The 22,203-nt window shown below is 42.4% G+C and overlaps 1 protein-coding gene across 1 annotated transcript; it reads right to left on the bottom strand.

Moving 5' to 3' along the window:
* Nucleotides 1-12,191: 12,191 nt before the first annotated feature.
* On the bottom strand, nt 12,192-21,115 carry LOC133749996 (vomeronasal type-2 receptor 116-like). Its single transcript, XM_062179369.1, has 6 exons — nt 21,000-21,115; nt 19,431-19,716; nt 18,261-19,067; nt 17,345-17,572; nt 16,873-16,996; nt 12,192-13,126 (listed from the first exon to the last, which is right to left on the bottom strand). Exons 1-6 carry the CDS (start codon nt 21,113-21,115, stop codon nt 12,192-12,194), a joined length of 2,496 nt encoding a protein of 831 aa, XP_062035353.1.
* Nucleotides 21,116-22,203: the final 1,088 nt, after the last annotated feature.

Raw genomic sequence — 22,203 nt, 5'->3', positions numbered from 1 at the left:
GCGCACGGGAAGGTGTCCAAGGCAGAGCACAAGCAGGAGCTGGCCACTGGACAGGGAGCAGCCACTCGCACCTGGAGCTGCTGTGCTTCCCGGAGCTCCGCCCTGGAGCCGAGAAAAGCCCCACCTGTGGAACGGGCCTCCCCCTCCAGTCCTGTCCTCTGAGCCCCGGAGCTCAGCCCCAGGCCCGACCCCACCACACAGCCGTGGTCGGCCGCACCCCCGGGCCAGGCGCTGCTCACACGCAGGCTCCCGCTCACTGCCAGGGAGTGACATGGTCCGGCATCACGGCCCGGGCCCCGGCCCTCAGCTCGCCACAGCACCGCCCAGCAGCCAGCTCCCCGGCCCTGGGGCTGCCTCCCAGTCCTCCCCTGACCCAGGCCAAGCCCTTCCCCTACTCACGAAGACCTCTGCCGGGGCTGTAGGGACCGGTAGAGACCGCCTCAGACCAGAACTTTGCCACAGAGACCGCCCTCCACCACCTCCCACACAGACCGGAAACGGAAGCTCTGCCTGCCTGCTCACTATGGCCGGAAGCGGAAATGCGGGGCAGATGCGGGGCAGCCCTCCCAGGGCCGGAAATGCAGCCACAGTGCATGCACTTTCCCCTGCCGCCAGGGGTGCAGTGGGTGAGCAGGTGTGGGAGGCGGGGCCAGTGCTTGCGTGCGACCCTCTGGGGCCCTTTCTTCCCCCAGACCGGCCGCAGACATGTTTTGATTGTTACCAGCTGTGGGAGGGTGGGCAGGACAGCTCCTGGCTTCCCCAACGAAGAATTATCAGTAGCTCCGCGGTTGGGAAAGACTGGGGAGAGGCCTTTGGGGCCGTTAAGTCTCCGACATTCTGAATAAAGTGGAATTTGTTCAGAAGTCAAAAGAAACAAGACGTGTTCATGGGGTCTGGGGTCACCCCGAAGTGAAATGCGCACAGTGTTAAGTCGCTTTTTCCTATTTTAGGGAGTAGATGACTGGACAAAATCAGGTGAATCCAGTCACAGCCAATGAGCGGATTCCTGCTACCCATCTTTAAAAGGGAGTGGTGTGAGGGGCCGGCAATGGAGGGTAGTAGACTGAGCCTCCGCATGCAGTGCCGGCATCCCACATGGGTGCCGGTTTGAGTCCCGGCTGCTCCTCTTCTGATCAAGCTCCCCGCTATGGCCTGGGAAAGCATTGGAAGATGGCCCAGGCCTTTCACCCACGTGGGAGACTTGAAGAGCTCCTGGCTCCTGGCTGCAGATCAGCCCATCTCTGGCTGTTGCGGCCAAGTGGGGAGTGAACCAGTGGGTGAAAGACTCTCACTCTCTTCTCTCCCTCTCTCTCTCTCTCTGCCTCTCTGTAACTCTGCCATTCAAATAAATCAATATATCTTTTTAAAAATAGTTCATGAAATAATTGAATTATACGTTTAGGGGCAGATGTTGTGGTGCAGCAGGTTGCACCACTGATTACAGCTGCATCCCATATGGAGAGGGCCAGTTCCAGTTCCACAACCTTCACTCCCAATGCAGCCTTCTGCTAATGCGTCCAGGGAGCAGCAAATGATGGCCCTAGTGCTTGGGCCCCTGCCGCCCACATGGGAGAACTGGAGGGAGTTCCTTGCTCCCAGCTTTGCCTCAGCCACTTTTGGCGGTTGCAGACATTTGGAGAGTAAACCAGAAGGTGGGAGTTATTCTCTCTCTCTCTCTCTCTCTCTCTCTCTCTCTGTGTGTGTGTGTCTTGCTCTCAGTCTCTTTCTTCTTCAAGTAGAGGAAAATAAACATTGTTAGAAAAGAGAAAAAAAGAAAATAAACATTCTTTAAAATATAGTAAATTTAGATTTTCTATATAGTAATACACTTGGATTCCTGCCTCTGCTGACCACCACCATTTACCATCTTCTTGCAACTACCATTCCCTCTCACTGAGATCATCCCAGGTATCCCAAGGGCCTCCAAACTTCCCCCTTTGCCTCTCTTCAGTCTGTTCTCAGCACAACACACCAAGAGGTTCTTTAAAAGCTTGTAAATCACATTTCATTCTATGGCAAAGCCATGTTAGAGTGGCCAGTGACACCTTCCATTTCGCAGCCTGGGATTCGAACTCCTTACTGGTCTATGGCTTCTCACACTTCTCCCCATCTCCTTACCTCTCCTTGAACAAGCCAAGCAGACACACACATCCAGACTTCTGTTTGTACTTGGAATTCCTGTCAGGAATGCTCTTCTATCAGAAATATCCACGGAGGGTCGGTGCTGTGGTGTAGTGGGTTAAGCTGCTGCCTGTGACCCCAGCATCCCATGTGGGTATCAGTTCAAGTCCCAGTTGCTCTACTTCCAATCCAGCTCCCTTCTAATGGCCAGGGAAAGCAGTAGAAAACAACCCAAATGCTTGGGTCCCACCAACCACATGGGAGACCTGGAAGAAGCTCCTGGCTCCTGGCTTTGGATTGGCACAGCTCTGGCCATTGCGGCCATCTGGGGAGTGAACCAGTGGATAGAAGACTTCTCTTTCTGTCTCCAGGATCTGAAATTGGAAAGACAAAATTTCCCAGCAAAACATAACTTACTGAAACCACCAGGTGGCGCTGCAACATCAGCTTCCAGGTGCCTCACGTCTCTCCAGGAATTTTTTGTATCTTCATCTGGAAGAGCTCAGGTATGTACAAGGAGCATCCTGCACCTCTAGGTCACTCTTCAGGGAGAGGAAGAATACAGGTGGAGGTGCCTTCCACTAGGACTGCAGGAAATATGTCGATGTTATTGATGAACAGAAAAGATACAATGTGTGGCACACATTTGAGGGCTTAAAACAATGCACACACTTAATTATCTTGCCATTTCTGTGAACTGGGAACCGGGGCACAACTTTGCTGGGTCTTGGGCTCTCACAAGCCTGGAACCGATAGAAGCTGTGGTTTCATCTTAAGTCTCAACAGCTGAAGAACCCCCCCCCCCCGCCCCCCGAAGCTTGATCAAGTTGTCACCAGAATTCTTTTCCTTGTTGTGATAGGAATGAGGAAGATAGCTATTCACCAGCTCTTGGCAGGGGGTGGGGGTAGGCTGCCTCCAGCCTTGGGGACTGTTGTAGTGCCCTGGTGTTTTGCCTTTTCCATAGACAATCCACAGGATTGATTTGCAAGGCCACTGGGATAATCTTTCACTCCCATCTGCCAAGACCAAGTGTTACATGAAGGTACTTCAAAAAGTTCGTGGAAAAGGAAATTAGATGACACGTTAGGGGTGAATATTTGGCTCAGCCATTAAGATACTGCTTAGAATGACCATATTCCATGTCAGAGTGCCTGGTTCAAATCCTGGCTCCGCCATTTCCTCTCCAGCTTCCTGCTAATGCACACTCTAAGAGGCAGCAGGTGATGGCCCTGTGTGGGAGAACATCTGGGCTTCTCACTTCAGCTTGCTGTTGTGGCATTTGGTGAGTGAACCAGCAGATGGAAGCTCTTAGTCTGTCTCTCTCCCCTCCCCCATCACTCTTTCTAACACATCAGTCTTTAAAGAACGATGATGGTAATGTCAGTGACAGTGATGACATGATGATGATAATGATGATGGTAATGGTGATGAGATGATGGTGAAGGTGATGCTGCTACTGATGATGATCATGATGGCAATGGTAATGGTGACAATAATACCAATGATGGTGATGATGATAATGCCGATGCTGGTGGCAAACAAACATTTATGGAGTACTTACTGTTTGCCTGGCATAGTTTTATTTCTTTCATATGTAACTCTTTTAACCGAAGTATAACTTATATACAACAAAAGGCATGAATTTTAAGTACACAGGCAAGCGGCAGGAAGACCTCTCTCTCTCTCTCTCTCTCTTTGCCTCTCCTACTCTCTCTGTGTAACTCTTTCAAGTAAGTAAACGAATCTTTGAAAAAAAGTGTATCAAGTTCCCTTGGCCTTCATGCCCCATCTCTGATGTTAGCAAGGCACCAAGAGGACCCTTGCCAGGGGGTTCCATTTGCTGATCTCAGAAAGAAAAGGGCCAGCACCTGCTATTTTTCAAAGCATCTTTAACTCAAAGTAAGCCAAATGCCAAAATGGCATATTTTGGAGTGACCAATGTCAACCCCCTTTACAGACAGAGGCCAAATGGAAGCAGCCTTAAACTCCTATACCTGAACCAGTTGGAGCCACTGAGATCAAGGTAGGTCATTAGAATATAGGTTCCCACACTTCTTTTGTCTTATCACACTTTCACAGTTGATTATACTTTATTGTACCTAGTACATGAAGGTAACTCAGTAGGTTCAGGAGAAAATGGAATGTAAAATTGTTTATTTTGATGCAAATTTTTAAAAAAATCTGTACATAGATTTTTGTTTTCCATAATCCATGCCCCTTGGTTTGGACATTGTTTATCCCCCACAAGAGCTCATGTGTTGGGACTTGGGTCCCCAGTATGGTGCTGGGGCCTTTAAGAGGCTGTAGTCATATCAATGATGGCATCACTCACAGAGGAAACAAACACTCCTCTGAAGGACTGAGTTGGTTCCTGCAAGAGTGAGTTGCTACAGAGACCAAGGTTGCTCCTTCCTGGCCCAGTCTCTGGCTTCCTGTCTGGTCTTATGATCCTTCTCACACATATTCCCACCATGTTGTCATCCACTAGGCTGTGGTGCAGCCAAGGGGCCCTCACCAGAGGCAGAAACCTCAGGGCCTCCAAGTCTTGCACTTTCAGCCTCCAAAACCGTGAGCTAAATCTCCCTCTTTCCTTTTCTGACAAAAGTGCCCAGGTATTTTGTTATAGCAACAGAAAATGGACTAATGCAAGTGCCTTCTGAGAGGGGTAGACACTCTACTGTGAGTGCTCTCAGCTGTACTGAGACTCAAGGCCCAGGAGGCAGATCCAGGAATTCAATGGCAGGCACCCCACCCTCCAGGCTGGGGCTCCGGGGACTCTGCTAAACTGCAGTGTGGCCACTTGGAAGGTGCTTTGAGGAGCTCCAAGAGGTCCCTCTGGGAAAAAAGGCCACACCCCCACTTGCTCACCCTGACACTGAAGCATGCCTTGAGACTTCTCTTAGAAAACCCTTCATTTCCCAAGAGGTTCCTGTTAAAAGTCCTGAAACCAGGAGGCACCACTCCAGCTGCCACTCCTGCCAGTTAGCAGTGGCATCCATTTCCCCAAGAACTGGGGAGCTTGCAGGGCTGGAGAGTGTGGGGAAAGCCATCTGGAAGGAGCATGGGGGACAGGGATTACTTCAGTGGATGCTCACCAGGGTCCTGTGGGTAAAATCTGCAGCAGAAATGCTCAATGCTCCCCAGCCAGTTCACGCCCTTGGGTGGTCCTCTCCCACACTGACTCAGCTTGGCCATGTGACTTACTTTGTACAAAGGGGCAGTAACAAACACTACACAGACAGACATCTGGAAATTCTGTCCACTGGGGCTTGCTCTGTCTTCCCACTGGGTACACCATGAACAGGCCCGAGCAAACCTCCTGGAAGACAAGCTGGCCCAGCTAAACAGACAGAAGTGAGACTGTGACCTGAGGATCCCTCATCTGACACATGGAACTTAAGGAATGCTGGCTGTTCTGCATTACCATGTTCCAAGGATATTTGCTCCCCAGCAAAACCTAAGCTGGAGTTTCTGACTCATTCAAAACCACACAAGAAGCTGAAAGCAGGAACTCCATCTCCTTACTCAGTATCTGTGTGTATTTAGCTCAAGGAAGCTAAATATGGACCCCAAATCAAGTGCCAGGTAGAAAAGTTGATCAGCGCATGTAGAAGAACTGAAGTAATCACAAGGATGTTCATTTCAGTGCCTGGGCAGGGAGACAGTGTTTTTTCAAACTGATCAAATTGGAGAATGGAGGACAGGAAGTATAACAAATACCCTCTCTTTTCTTCTATGAGGAGATGCAGTCTCACTCCAACATTCTGAGATAGGTCAAATGAAATGTCTTGATGATGCCATAAGCCTCTAGAGATTCACAAAAGAAGACAGTTCACTTAATCTAGAGTCGTAGTATAGCGAGAAAATCCACCAGAGTGAAAAAAACAAAAAAAGAAGAAAAATGCAAAGAATATCTCCACAATGCCAACAAGAAACAAGGAAAACATGAGGACGCTCCCAAATGAACATGACACTCCAGTACATGATTATGAAGAGGATGAAAGAGAAGATTGAAAAGTATGTAATTGAAACATTTATGATAAGAGCATTTAGAAATTATAAGAAAATGCATGAACTACAGAAACCCATGCAGGACATGACAGAAAATCTCTCTTATGAAAATGAAATATTAAGGAGGAATCAAAATGAAACAAGGAATTCAGTAGAACATGAAATTGAGATACTGAAGAGAAATCAAATGAAATGAAGAATTCAATAGAACAAACAAACACATTTGAGAGCCTTAAAAATAGAATCAGTGAGTCAGAAGAGAGCATATCGGACTTAGAAGACAGAGCACAGGAAAGTATACAGTCAAACCAAAGAAAAGAAGAGGAAATTAGAAATCTAAAAAATATTGATATAGGATACTATTAAAAACCCAACATTTGGGTTCAGGGAGTTCCTGAAGGTGTGGAGAGAGAAAGGATTAGAAGGCCTTCTAGGTGAGATACTAGCAGAAAATTCCCCAGATTTGCAGAAGGAAAGAGAAATCCAAGAACAGGAAGCACATAGACGTCCCAATAAACAGACCAAAAGAGAGCTTCACTATGACACATTGTAATCAAGCTCACCACAGTGAAACATAAAGAAAAGTTTCTAAAATGGGCAAGAGAGAAACATGAGATTTCTCTCAGAAGATCTCCAATTAGACTAACAGCAGACTTGTCAGCAGAAACCCTACAGGCTAGGAGGGAATGCCGAAATATAGCCCAAGTACTAAGAGAAAAAAAATGCCAATCCACAATATTATATCCTGCAAAGCTCTCATTTGTGAATGAAGGTGAAATAAAGACCTTTCATAGCAAAAAAAAAAAAAATTGAAAGAATTTGTCACCATTCATCCAGCCCTGCAAAAGATGCTTAAAGATTTGCTACACACAGAAACACAGAAACATGGCCAGCGATACAAAAAGGTAAAAAAGGTAAAGGAAGAAAATCTCTCAGTAAAAGATCACAGGAAGCTCAAAGCATTTGTTAGAAATATCTTTGGAAAAATGACAGGGCAAAGTGACTACTTATCTATAGTCACATTGAATGTAAATGGCCTCAACTCTCTAATTAAAAGACATAAACTGGATGGATGGATTAAAAAACAAAACCCATCTATTTTCTGCTTACAAACAACACATCTTTTCCAAAAGAGCATGCAGACTAAAAGTGAAAAGTTGGAAAAAGTTATTCCATGCCAACAGAAACCAAAAAAGAACTGGCCTACCCATCTTCATATCAAACAAAATAAACTTTAACACAAAACCTGTTAAGAGAGACAAAGAGGGGCACTATATAATGCTTAAGTGTTCAATTCAACACTAATTGGAAGATGTAACTATTATAAAAGTACATGTACCTAATCACAGAACACTAGGTTATTTAAAAGATATGTTAAGGAACTTAAAAAGAAGACTTACATGCCAATACAGTAGTATTGGGGGACTTCAATACTCCACTCTCAGAAATAGACAGATCAACCGGATAGAAGATCAACAAGGAAACAGGAGATTTAATAGACACTATAGACCAACTGAATCCAACATAAATCTACATAACTTTTCATCCTACACTGAAAGAATTCATATTCTTCTCAGCTGTACATGGAACCTACTCTAGGATTGACCATGTACTAGGCCATAAAGCAAGTCTCGGAAAATTAAAAAGAATTGACATCTAACCATGCATCTTTTCAGACCCCGGTGGAATGAAGCTAGAAAATAGCAACTCAGGAATCCCTAGAGCATATGCAAACACATGGAGACTGAACAACATGCTCCAAAATGAACAGTGAGTCATAGAAGAAACAAAACAGAAATCAACAACTTTCTGGAAGTTAATGAGGATAACAACACAGTGTATAAAATTTATGGGATACAGCAAAAGCAGTGTTAAGAGGAAAGTTTATAGCAATAGGTGCCTACATCAAGGAATTGAAAAGGGACCAAATAAATGAGATGCCAATGCCTCTCAAGGATCTAGAAAAACTGGAGAAACCAGACCCAAAACTAGTAGGAGAAGATAAATAATTAAAATTAGAAAGAAATTGACAGAATTGAATCAAAAAAATACAAAAGATCAGCAAAACGAACGAATTGTTTTTTGAATAAAAACAAAATTGACACACGATTGGACCAACTAACTAAAAAAAAAGAAGAGAAAAGACCCAAATCAATAAAATCAGAGATTAAAAAAGAAACGTAACAACAGACACCACAGGAATAAAAAGAGTCATCAGTAGTTACTACAAAGAGTTGTATGTCAACAAACAGGCAAATCTATCAGAAATGGATAGATTCCTGGACACATACAACCTACCTAAATTGAACCAGGAAGACATAGAAAACCTAAACAGACCCATAACAGAGACAGAAATTGAAACAGTAATAAAGGCCCTCCCAACAAAGAAAAGCCTAGGACCAGATGGATTCACTGCTAAATTCTACCAGACATTTAAAGAAGAACTACTCCAATTCCTCTCAAACTATTAAGAGCAATCAAAAAAGAGGAATCCTCCCAAATCTCCCAAATTCTTTCTATGAAGCCAGCATCACCTTAATTCCTAAGCCAGAAAAAGATGCAGCATTGAAAGAGAATTACAGAGCAATATCCCTGATGAACATAGATGCAAAAATACTCAATAAAATTCTGGCCAATAGAATTCAACAACACATCAGAAAGATCATCCACCCAGACCAAGTGGGATTCATCCCCGGTATGCAGGGATGGTTCAACGTTTGCAGATAAATCAATGTGATACATCATAGTAGCAAACTGCAAAAAAACACATGATTCTCTCAATAGATGCAGAGAAAGCATTTGATAAAATACAACACCCTTTCATGATGAAAACCCTAAGCAAACTGAGTATGGAAGGAATATTCCTCAATACAATGAAAACAATTTATGAGAAACTCACGGCCAACATCCTATTGAATGGGGAAAAGTTGGAAGCATTTCCGCTGAGATCTGGTACCAGACAGGGATGCCCACTCTCACCACTGCTATTCAATATAGTTCTGGAAGTTTTAGCCAGAGCCATCAGGCAAGACAAAGAAATTAAAGGAATACAAATTGGGAAGGAAGAACTCAAACTATCCCTCTTTGCAGATGATATGATTCTTTAGGGGACCCAACGAACTCTACTAAGAGACTATTGGAACTCATAGAAGAGTTTGGCAAAGTAGCAGGATATAAAATCAATGCACAAAAATCAACAGCCTTTGTCTACACAGGCAATGCCACAGCTGAGGAAGAACTTCTAAGATCAATCCCATTCACAATCGCTACAAAAACAATCAAATACCTTGGAATAAACTTAACCAAGGATGTTAAAGATCTCTGCAATGAGAATTATAAAATCTTAAAGAAAGAAATAGAAGAGGACACCAAAAAATGGAGAAATCTTCCATGCTCATGGATTGGAAAAATCAATATCATCAAAATGTCCATTCTCCCCAAAGCAATTTATAGATTCAATGCCATACCAATCAAGATACCAAAGGCATTCTTCTAAGATCTGGAAAAAATGATGCTGAAATTCATATGAGACACAGAATATCTTGAATAGCTAAAGCAATCTTGTACAACAAAACACAGCCATAGGCATCACAATACCAGATTTCAAGACATACTACAATGCAGTTATAAACAAAACAGCATGGTACTGGTACAGAAACAGATGGATAGACCAATGGAAGTGAATAGGAACACCAGAAATCAATCCAAACATCTATAGCTAACTTATATTTGATCAAGGATCTAAAATCAATTCCTGGAGTGTCGGGGCTAGAGCTCAGGCCCGACATGAGCTGCAGCAAACTGAGGCTGCCCTTTGCCTGACCCTGTTTCCTGTAGTTGTCGTTTAGAGGCACATGCAGGTGATTTAGACCTCTAACTGCATAACAGGATGTTACTGAGGTTATCGGTTGTTTGAATTCTATGTAGCCTTCTGTTTGTTAGGCCATACTGATTCTGTGTAACTATCTTAGAGCTTGTGGGGCTGTGGGTATATATACTCATTTTTTGCTGTGTTCGGGGCCGGTGGTTGAAGAGCCTCTTGAGGAGGTGGCTGCTGGTCCCTGTAGCCAAGCTCCCTCCCTGCCTTGGCTTGAGAGCTTCAAGGCATTAAATGTTGGTGAACGGACAGAGTACTGTGTCTCCGCTTAGTTTGTCGGGTGGCCGCCGACACTGGAGCAAGGATAGTCTATTCAACAAATGGTGCTGGGAAAACTGGATTTCCATGTGCAGTAGCATGAAGCAAGACCACTAACTTACACCTTACACAAAAATCCACTCAACATGTATTAAAGACCTAAATCTATGACCCGACACCATCAAATTATTAGAGAACATTGGAGAAACCCTGCAATATATAGGCGCAGGCAAAGAATTCTTGGAAAAGAGCCCAGAGTCACAGGCATTCAAAGCCAAAATTAACAATTGGGATTACATCAAATATCAATTTCTTATGACTGGTATTGGCAAAAGAAAATCAAAGCAACATTTATAATAAACAAAATGAACAGTTGGAAAAGTTTGCAGAATCACTTCTACATATAATGAAAACTTGGTGTGTATCACATCATTTAAAATTCATATGAAATGATATATAATTAAGGAGTTTCTGGACAATGAATTATACACATTATAATGATTTCACATGTCTAATGATTGCACTGAAATATTTCAACTGTATTACTAAGCTGATTTTAGTATAGAGTCCAATGAATGATTAAAAATAGCAAACAAATGTGTAACTCATTTTATCAAAATATGAATATAAGAAGATCAATGAGTTGGCAATGAAAATACAGGATTGAAAAGAAAGGAGATGGGTTTGTATTCATGAATATAAAACCCAGGCTAGGCCGGCACCGCGGCTCACTAGGCTAATCCTCCACCTTGCGGCGCCAGCACACCGGGTTCTAGTCCCGGTCAGGGTACCGGATTCTGTCCCAGTTGCCCCTCTTCCAGGCCAGCTCTCTGCTGTGGCCAGGGAGTGCAGTGGAGGATGGCCCAAGTCCATGGGTCCTGCACCCCATGGGAGACCAGGAGAAGTACCTGGCTCCTGCCATCGGATCAGTGCGGTGCGCCGGCCACAGTGCGCCAACCGTGGCGGCCATTGCAGGGTGAACCAACGGCAAAATGAAGACCTTTCTCTCTGTCTCTCTCTCTCACTGTCCACTCTGCCTGTCAAAAATAATAATAATAATAAAAAAAAACCCAGGCTAAGAAATTAGTACACATTATTATTTCGAAGGAGGAGGCTTGGGTCCACCAGGGGGTGTAGTGGATATAACCACCACCTGTAACCTTAACATCCCATGTTGGTGCCAGTTCATGGCCTGTCTGCTCCACTTGGAACTCAGCTCCTTGTTAAGATCTAGAAAATGCTTTGGAAGATGGCCTAAGCCTTTCCGTCCCTGACACTCACATGGACACCTGAATTAATCTCCTTGCTTTGGCATGAACCAGCACTGGCCCACTATAGATATCTTCAGATTCCACCACAAGATGGAAGGTTTCTCCCACTCTCTCTTAATTTTTTGTGGATTGGTCTTTCAGAACAAAAACATTTTTAAGAAAAGTATAAATTGTTCATAAGGAGGTCACATGCTGCAAATTATTTTATAACATTAGAATGCAAAATCGGTTTTATAAATTTTAATTTCTAACCATTGAAAACTGAGAGAGCCTAAGAGCTGCTACTCTTTTATTTATTTATTTGTTTGTTTATTTTTAAATTTTTGACAGGCAGAGTGGACAGTGAGAGAGAGAGACAGAGAGAAAGGTCTTGGTTTTGCCATTGGTTCACCCTCCAATGATCACTGTGGCTGGCGCGCTGTGGCCAGCACACCACGCTGATCTGAAGGCAGGAGCCAGGTGCTGCTCCTGGTCTCCCATGGGGTTCAGGGCCCAAGCACTTGGGCCATCCTCCACTGCACTCCCGGGCTACAGCAGCGAGCTGGCCTGGAATAGGGGCAACTGGGACAGAATCCAGCTCCCCGACCAGGACTAGAACATGGTGTGCCAGTGCCACAAGGTGGAGGAATCGCCTATTGAGCCACTGCGCCGGCTAAGAGCTACTCTTGAGAACATGTGATTCCTTGGAAATTATTCTATCCCTTAATCCTTTCAAAGCATTCTGCTCAGGTCTTAAGAGAATAATGTAGCACTTGGGAACAAAGATGCAGCCCAGGAGCCCTGCACTGGAGGCCAAGATGGAGAAGACCTCCACAGCCACCATGACCTTCCCCTTGGTGCTGTGGTAGACAGGCAGGAAGGTCACCCAGACACTGCAGAACACCAGCATGCTGAAGGTCAGGAACTTGGCTTCATTGAAGGTGTCAGGCAGATTCCTGGCTAGGAAAGCCACAGTGAAGCTGGCCAGGGCCAAGGAACCCAGGTAGCCCAGGACACAGTAGAAGGCAGTGACTGAGCCCTTGTTGCACACCAGGATGATGTGTCCATGCTCAGAGTGTGCATCTGTGTCAACAAAGGGAGGAGAAGTTCCAAGCCAGATGGCACAGAGAGCCAGTTGGATCAGGGAGCAGATGGGAATAATGGAGTTAGGTGCCCCTGATATCAGCCAGTGTCTCATTCTTCTCCCTGGGGCAGTGACCTTGAAGGCCAGAACCACAGTGATAGTTTTGGCCAGGACAGTGGAAACAGCCACGGTGAACGCCACTCCAAACGTGGTCTGCTGGAGGACACAGGTGGTTGTGTTGGGATGACCAATGAACAGTAAGGAGCAGAGGAAGCAGAAGATGAGGGCAATCAGCAGGATGTAGCTGAGACAACGATTGTTTGCCTTGACTATGGGAGTGTCTTGGTGCTTCACAAAGACCCCAAGAACAACAGTGGTGAGGACAGAGAAGCACAGAGCTGTGCAGACCAGGGTCATCCCCAGGGGATCTTCAAAAGACAGAAAGGTCACTTTTTTGTGGAAGCACTGGTCTCGCTCTGTGTTGGCATACTGAAGATCTGGACACTTCACACACTGGTCCATATCTAGTGAGAAACATACGATAACATCATCCCAAGTTCCTGATTCACAAGGACCCAACTTAGCTATTTTAGGCCAGTAGTCCTTATTTGATGTTGAAATGGCATATAATATGACATCTACAAATTATTGGCCATTATTCATGCCCATCGTCCTCATGTTAGCAAGTTATTACTTCATCTCCCAAAGTACCTTACATGCTCATGAGTACATGCTCTTTTTGTACTAACAAAGTCCTAAGGGCTACTCTCTGAACCTACTCATGGTACTTTAAAAACCTACCTTTTTGCCTGTTTCATTTTAACACCACAAATTCATTCTTCATGGTTCCTTCAGATTGGGAAGTGATGGTCAAGATGCCAGGGGTTTCTATGTGTGGTAAAGACTACTCTGACCTTTATACATGGCACATGCTTGCTGCATCCTCACTTTGAACAGGAGCAAGCAGCAGTCCTTGTTTTCTTAAGTTTTCTTAATGAACACATTCTTTCATACATTCAACTTTTTAAAGTTTTTATTTAACAAATGCATTTTTTCATAGATAGAATTTTGGGAATATAGTGGTTCTTTCTCCTAAACCCACCTTCCCATCTTAACTCTCATCCCACCTCCCTCCCCCTCTCCCATCTCCTTCTTTATTATGGTTCATTTTTTAGTTTGATTTTAAATATAGAGGTCCAACTCCATATTAAGCATAGATTTGAACAGTTTGTATCCATGCAGACAAACTACATACAGAATACAGTTTGGGAAAAATGTTGCAGTCAATTCTCATAGTACAACTCATTATGGATGGAGTTCCTACATGGGGAGTAAGTGCACGGTGAATTCTGTTATTCCTTTAACAATTAACACTCATTTGTATGACATCAGTGATCATCTGAGGCTCTTGCCATGGGCTGCCAAGGCTATGGAAGCCTGCTGTAACCATAGACTCCATCAGTATTTGGACACTGCCATAAGCAGTTGGATATTCTATCCTCCTTTCTGATAAGAATATACTGTTTGATGACCATTTCTTTCCATTGAGGTCTCATGGAGATCCTCCATGTAGGCTATTTTTTTGCCAGAGTCTTGGCTTTCCATGCCTGCAGTAAGCCCTTGTTTTAATGGTGTTATTCCCTCTGGATTCTCATGGCCCTCTCAATGACCAGAGGATCCCAGTTTTATTTCTAATGAGTGTTCATTTAATTATTTATTTATAATTTAATGGAAAGGCAGAGTTTCAAAAGGAGGAGGAGAAGTACTAGGGAGGGAGAGGGAGAGGGAGAGGGAGAGGGAGAGGGAGAGGGAGAGTGAGAGGGAGAGAGAGAAGGACAGGAGGACAGGGAGAAAAGAGAAGGGGAAAGAGAAAGAGGGAAAAAGAGAAAGGAAGAAATCTTCCACCAGTGATTCACACCCCAAATGATGGCAATAGCTGGAACTAGGCTGTCTTAAGGCAATAAATGGGAGCTTCTTCCTGGTCTCCTACATGGGTGTAGGCTCAGAAACTTGGGCTGTCTTCTGCTGCTTTCTCAAGCATCAGCAGAGAGCTGCAATGGAAGTGAAGCAGCTGAGACTGGAACTGCAGCCCAACTGGGATGCTGGCATTCCAGCCAGAGGCTTCAACTCCTAGCCACAGTACTGGCCCCAGGTTGCCACTCTTAATATCGTGCACTGGGATATTTACTTTGTGAATTTTGGGTGCACAGAAAGCACCCAATGATCTCACTAAACCACATCTCTCTAAGGTACGATCTGGGTAGTCATTCTATGGGCAAGCACTGATTGAGAGATCAGCATTAGAAAGCAGATGATCAAGCTCTAGAGAAACACAGAAGAGCTGTACACTTGATACCTTCTGGATAAGATGCCATTCTTGAGCAGATTTCCATCAAGGAACACACTGGGATGCTGCCTGTAATCAAAGTCAGTCTGGAGATCACCTTGAACCCTACTGGCATATTTCCACTTTGCTGCCTTTTTATCCTTGAACATGAATTTTCTATCTATCTCTGTCAGTATCCCCTTCTTTTTCTATACATTGCTCCGTCGATGTCAGATACCACAACTTGAAGATGTCTTCCAAAATTTAGGTGGTCTTATCTTTGGATAGTTCATACTTTTGAGACATTACATGCGCTCATCTTTCAGAGCTTTGTTTTGCAGAATTTGGAAGCAAAAATAACTGTTTTTTTGTATTTAATCTAGTATTCCAGCACTACTTAACTCAATTACTGATTTTTGATTGTATTACACCATCCCAAGATCAGTTGAAAATGGTGCCACTTTTGTATCTTCCTTTATAATAAGTTGCATAGCTTTCATTTCTATTATATGCACAAAGCAGACCATCCTGGGTAATTTCCTGCAGAAGTTGCATTCTTTCTTCAACTTTGTATCCAATCTTCAGCCATAACTTCCATGATTTTAGCATTCTGAAACACACTTTAGGATTGAAAACTGATTCTTCTTTTTGGCATTTTTGAGTTGTTTTGTTGTTGTTTTTTTTTTATAATTCTTAGATCACTTAGATCTATTAAATGTTTTTCTTCAGTTATGCTATTCTTATTACTATCTTTTCAGGGACTATAAACTGAATTACATTGTATGCAAGGCATTGGGCATGATGTAACCTATTTAAAAATACTGTAGGATTTACGTTGTTTCAAATTTCAAATGTGTGAATTTATTTCAACAACAGTGTCTTACAATTTCATTTTACTGAAATATCTGGCAGTATTTGACCAAACGAGTTAAGATGTTCCTGTAGAAAAACAGAATTTTTCCATTTTTCCTGTTCTGTACAGGAGTTGAGAAAAGAGTTCCTTTCCTATGTGAAAGTGTCTAGCACAATAAAAGTACTGAGAATTATTTTAATAATCATGAAGATATTTGGATTTTTCAAAAATTCTCAATGTATTTCATAATATTTCTATTTGGAAATTTCTGAATTTCTTCTATATTCTTCTATCTATCACCATTAAATGATTAAAAAGTTCTAATATTAGTATTTTTATATCTGTGTAGAGATCTCTTAAGCTCTATTTCTGTAACACACAGACATTGTAATCTTGTTTTTAGTACTGTTCCAACTTGCTGAGGTTCATAAATTTTGCTTGTTTAATGAGCACCAACTATAAGCTCTTCCAATTTTTATTTACTTCAGTTTCCTTATAATATCCACATGCTATCTTCAAGGGCTTGTGTTGAATTTGATGTCATTGACCTACCTTGCTATGCATACTTTTTACCATGGATGTCAGCCTGTATTATTTTGACATAAATTTTACTCATGAGTGTATGTGTGTAAGCATATGAATGTTCCTGAAGATTTATATTTTGATAGGCAATGATTTTTCAAAGGCTAAGATTAGTCCTGTTTATGATATCTGATGAGTATTATCCTCAGCATGATATACTGTATAATTTCTAATACAGGTTTTCATCTTATACACAGTTTGATGAGAGTTGTGCTTTCTCACTCCAAGCATGCTATACTTGAATTTGGTGAAAGCATTTTATCTAAACATGCACAAGGAACACAGAGATGAATTTACCTAAATGATTTTGCAAATACTACATGTAGTAAAGTATAGTGTGCCAAGTTTTATCCTTTTAAGGATTATTACTGAATTTAAGGTTTAACTTCCACCAGAAGGTGAAAAGAATCTTCTCATAAGTCATAATCCACATCTTTTTCTTTTCATGGAGAATAGGAAAATTCTAAGAAACAGGTGTTAATTTCTCCATGAGGCTGGCACTGACTTACCTGTCTGATTGGAAATCTCATTTTCAGAACAAGGTGTGCAATCAAAACAACAGGTAGGCTTTCCCTCCAGAGGGGTTTTCCTGAATCCAGGGCTGCAACTCTCACTGCATACCGAACGTGGAGTCTGAGAAAAATCAGATGAGTATTGGTCAGAGCTGGGACTATTGCTTATGTTCCAAGTAGAGGGTTTTCAAGTCCTGCACAACCTATTCACTTAAACTGTAAACACCTATTTCTGACACAATAATGGCATGCAAGTTTATTTCCTAAATAAATAGATTCAACACATGTGGAGTAACAAGTATGTGTACTGTCCATCCTCAGACAATAAAAACATAACAAAGTATTTAGATTGGGAGGGGTGTGGTTTAATGTCTCTAAGTATGTTTTAATAAGCCAAGTTGCACAAATCCCCATATGAATTGGGGAGTAACAATGTGTACTCTGAATCCTATGATCAGACACAACTTACCTCTGTAATTCCTGTGGCCCACTCTATCAAATTCTCAGAGAGAGACAACTGTTGGCTCTGTGGAACATACGGGGAAAACTTTCCTACTGTAACCTTATGTCCAACACCATATGGAAAATTCAGAAAGTTGAGAATGTCATATTCAGCTTCCAAATTCCTCATGTGATTCAAATTCACGAGGTCACCCGCAGGATTGGTAAGTTGGAGGTTCTTGAGAAATGGGTGCAACTGAAAAAATGCATCATATTCGCATGAAGACTGCCCAAGTGATAACACATGAAACCCAGGTTAGAGAAAACCTTTTGTCTGTAATCACAAATAAACAAAGGGAACTTTTTATATCCACCCAACATATTAAAGCTAAAAACCTGATGAAGACTACATCAAAATAAGTGTGATTTCACTCACTTTCAACAAAAAATAAGGGCAATCAAAAATATCTAACTGTGAAATTACGAACATTTCAAACGGTGGAGTCCACGCTACCAACACTCACTTATTTTCTCAGCGTCCCTAGGACAACTATCTGTAATGCAGTTACCAGAATAAAAAAGTATGCAATTTAATGAGATGTCTTATGTACATTGTGGATGAACATATTCAGTAACATTTGACACTAAAAAGTAATAATTTTTTACTGCTGAGATTGAAAATGGAATGACACAGTCTAGGTATTCACAAGTCATAATTAAATTGACAGGATGGGAGAGTAATTTTTAAGACATAGCACTGATGCTTATCCAAGTTACCTTCCCACTTGAAAATGGAACCCTGTTTCTAATCACAAATTATAAGCAAAGGCTCATTTATATATTGTGATTGAAGAAAGGACCCCAAGTTACTGGTTTGAAAACCCACAGAAGCTTTTAAGGGGATCATTCCAATAATACATGTCATGTAAAGGAAACCAAATTACCTGCCAGGGAGAAAATGCCACCCTTGCCCCATTGTTCACTGGCTGCATTTCTAACTCTTGTAGAAGCATCTCATGTACGCTGTGGGCCACAGCATACACAGCATTGTATATGTTGTAACTCCCATCACTCATGGTCATATCAAAACGATGTGGAGGCAATGATTCCAAGGAGGCATTCAGTGGACAATTCTGCAAGGTTTTACAGGACGCCCCAGAAACTTTGCAACCAAAAGCCAATAACCAGAATGTAGAGAGGTAAATGTCTTCTGGGTATTTGGAAGGGTTAGCTGTCCGAAGAAAGTTTCTGAAACCAGAGATCTCACTACGGTGGTGTGAAAAAATGAGAGTCCCATGGAATGAGTGGAGCAGGATGTGTTTCTCACCACTGGCAAAATCCCATTGTGAGGTGGTGACCCAGACTTTCCATGTCATTAAACGTTCCCATGTTGGGAAGCTGACACCTATGAGTGAATCAGTGTCACAGAAAAGAATCACCACATTTGCTGATGATTTTAGGATCTGGATATGAAACCTATTCTGGAGTGAAATACGAGACTCCTCAGTGGCTGGGATCAATTCCACAAAGTCCACACAGATGCCATTCTTCTGCATCTCGACTTTCAAATCGGACATAAACTGAATACCTTTTGGGAGGTCTGAGACGGCCAAACCCACCCAGGTCCAGCTGAAATGAAGCATCAAAGAGACCATGCCAAGGGCCAGAGAAGTGTCTTTGGGTGCCATCTGATAGACAGAAGGAAACTGACCACTGTCACTCAGAAGCGGTTCAAAAGACCCAAGAGTCAGCTATGGGAAAATGCGAGAAATCTGTGTAAGGTTATTGCTGTAGTGAACAATCTTATTCCTGAAGAAATTAAGCAAATGATGGATGTATCAGAAGATTTTAGAATATTTCATTTTTCTCATCTCCTACTACATATAAACTTCCTAGTTCATGAGTCATTAGACTCACAGGTTGAGGAAAACATTTCTCATATCCCTCACCCACATCACTTCAGAACAAATGTGGCTACTCCACCAAATCTTGCAACCTTCTCCTTAGAATATACACTGTGTGAAATATATAAGGTCTCTGTTACTTAAACTTTTGATCTAAGTAAGGCACCTAAGGTGATGTGCTTTTTCCCTCTCTTTCCCTTACACACTCACCTGTGGAATTTTGTAGAGTTCCAGCAGTGTCCCCATTTGGACAGCAATGCTTGTTCCTGATATTATGGCTACAGACTTGCTCTGTTTCCTACACATGTAATTGGGAATGTCCTTTTCCAGTCCCGCAAACCAGATGAAGGGATTCTTCATCACCATCATGTCACTGTGCATGACATTATAGAGATCAAATCCCAACGTCACATTGGGTAAAAGATGGGGGTTTTTGTTGATCTCCTCAATAGCAAAAACCAAGGCCAGAACATATTGGTAGTTTTTGGACTGAAACCTGCATGAAAGGCACAAGGATCTTTAAGGGAAAAGCCTGCAATCCAGATTATCATCAATTCTACTGTGATTACTCTGACAGATGGATTGTTCATGGTCAAAAATTCAAATGTTCTAATCCTTATATGTATATTTGATTAGGACAGAGTGTCAAGAGCATCGCATTTGCAGGACAGTTGTCCTCACCAGAACCAAAGCTGCTAGTATCTTTCTCCTGACCACCCAGCCTAAAAGATTCTAAAAAATAAGATCTGCTTTTACACCATAATGTCACATCATTAAATGCTTCTTGAAATAAGAGTCATATGATCATAAGGCTGCAGAATACAATGGGAAAAGAGAATAACTCAGCTGAAGGCTGTGTGATCAGAAATTTGGATGACATCAAAGCATGGAGAATTGTAGATGGAATTCTGGAGTTTATTGAGAAAAATCTCTTCCCCATCAAATGTACCGATCAACCACCATCCCAAGCCAGGAAAATGAAATCAGATTCAGAGCTTGAAAGAAAGGAAACAGTGAAAAGGGAGGAGCATTTTAGAGAAGCCGGAAACACTCCCTGGGTGGACTTGAATCTATCTATCTATCTATCTATCTATCTATCTATCTATCTAGAAAACATTTATATTTAGCTATAAAAATGTATCTTAAAGAGGGGCAGAAGCAGAATAATCCCCCTTCTGAAATTTATATTTCCCAGAAATGGAAAGAATCAGGGTCACATCATGAGTGTTGTAGATTCCAAACATTAAATTTCCTATGATCATCATTAAAATATAATTATTATTATTATATTTGTGCAAAGGTGTTGAGCTGAGATTGCTTTTAAGTAGTGAAAACTTACTCTCTTGAATATCTTTTCTTCTTTACAATGTAGAAAAAATGAAGTGTTCTCATGACCCAAATCTAGCACGTACCAGAAAAGTTTGTGAGCACATGTGGAAGAGCTCATGTAATCAGTTCGTTCATTACAGTGCATGGGTTTGGTAAGAATCTGCTACTGAGACACAATAGCCCCCTGAGCTGATGAACGGGGACAGGGAAGGACAGGAAGATCCCAACCAGACTCTCCTTCCTCCTATGATTAGAAAACCTTTCCCTGAACCGTGCACGAACACAGGAAAGAAAATATCACCTCATGCCTCAAATTAATTATGAGCACTTTTTAGAAGAGACAGAGAATGGAAAGAGTAGGAAACCACATATGTCTATCCATCTGCAGACCCAATAACAAGTAGCTATTATGTAAATCAAGAGAAAATGATTATGGCAAAGAGAACTTACCCTTTGAATGTGAGATCTCTTTGGAAAATATTCATGATTCTGTCAACGAGGTATATGTAAATGGGGAAAAAGGCAGCAATCTCAATATCTCCATCCTTGTAAAAACTCCGTTCCATCTGGGAATAGCACTTGGGACCATCCTGACAAATCACAAGGAGATACAGCTGCAGAAAGAGCAACAGAAAAGTCAAAGGAAACATCTTCAAAGTCTGTGAAAAACCCTAGGACACAACCACAGTGGAACGCGCAGGGTCATGCACATATAGCGTGTGTGTGTGTGTGTGTGTTTCCTTGAGTCAAGCCACTTTAATACTGCTCCATCAGACTTTTTCCACCAGCTGTCCATTCATCCATGGGAAATCTTTGCAGCTCAGGTCTTCTGCTCTAGTGAAAAATACAGGAAAGAAAACATGTTTGTGATTCATCTCTTCACCCCAGGTGCCAGAGTTTCCTCCAAGTCCATGGATACAAAGACTCAAGGGAGAAACTCCTTTCAGTTACATTTGGTCCATGGGCTTTGTCAATAAACCTCTCCATGAACTTTTGCAATTATGTACCTGGATTACATCAGATGGCATGAAGGACAGATTCAGGCGAGGTTCTCAGAAAGGTTTCAGACCAGAAAACTCCTGTGTCACACACTTTAAAGATAAAGAGCAACAGGGCAGCCTCCCACACTGCATTTTTGGGCAGGCACATATCATCTTGATGCCACCCAGACCCCTAACCAATCCTGTTTAGAGAGATGCTCATTAGGATTGTGGTTTTCAATCACTGTGGAACCAGTAATCACCCTGAATTCAGAATTTCCAATTGTGTATGTCAAATCACCACATCTTCAGTTGTAAAACAAGAAACCCTTCCTCTACTGTTAACCACGATAATCTCATGTTGATCTGTTTTTGCACCTTCAACCTTGGTTGATGCTCTCATGAGAACTAGGAACTATTTGAGTACTTTTTGCTTTTTGCTGTAAGGCAGACAACAGCAGCCAGAAGTCACCTCTTTATTCCCACCACCACAAACACCAAAGTCAGGATGATGTCTGCAGACATCTGTACTGCTTGAATGCAAGTGACTTTCAGAAATGTTATGTTGGACAGGGCTCTACGTACCTTTAATCTTTTGCAAAATCCCCATACTACACAACATGGGAGTGAACACAGTGGATAGTATGTCCTGTAGGTAATAATGATGATCAACA

This window comes from Lepus europaeus, chromosome 20, assembly GCF_033115175.1.
Source record: "Lepus europaeus isolate LE1 chromosome 20, mLepTim1.pri, whole genome shotgun sequence".
Taxonomy (NCBI): Eukaryota; Metazoa; Chordata; class Mammalia; order Lagomorpha; family Leporidae; genus Lepus; species Lepus europaeus.
Note: the sequence above shows the minus strand (reverse complement) of the source record. Positions and strands in the feature narration are given on the sequence as shown.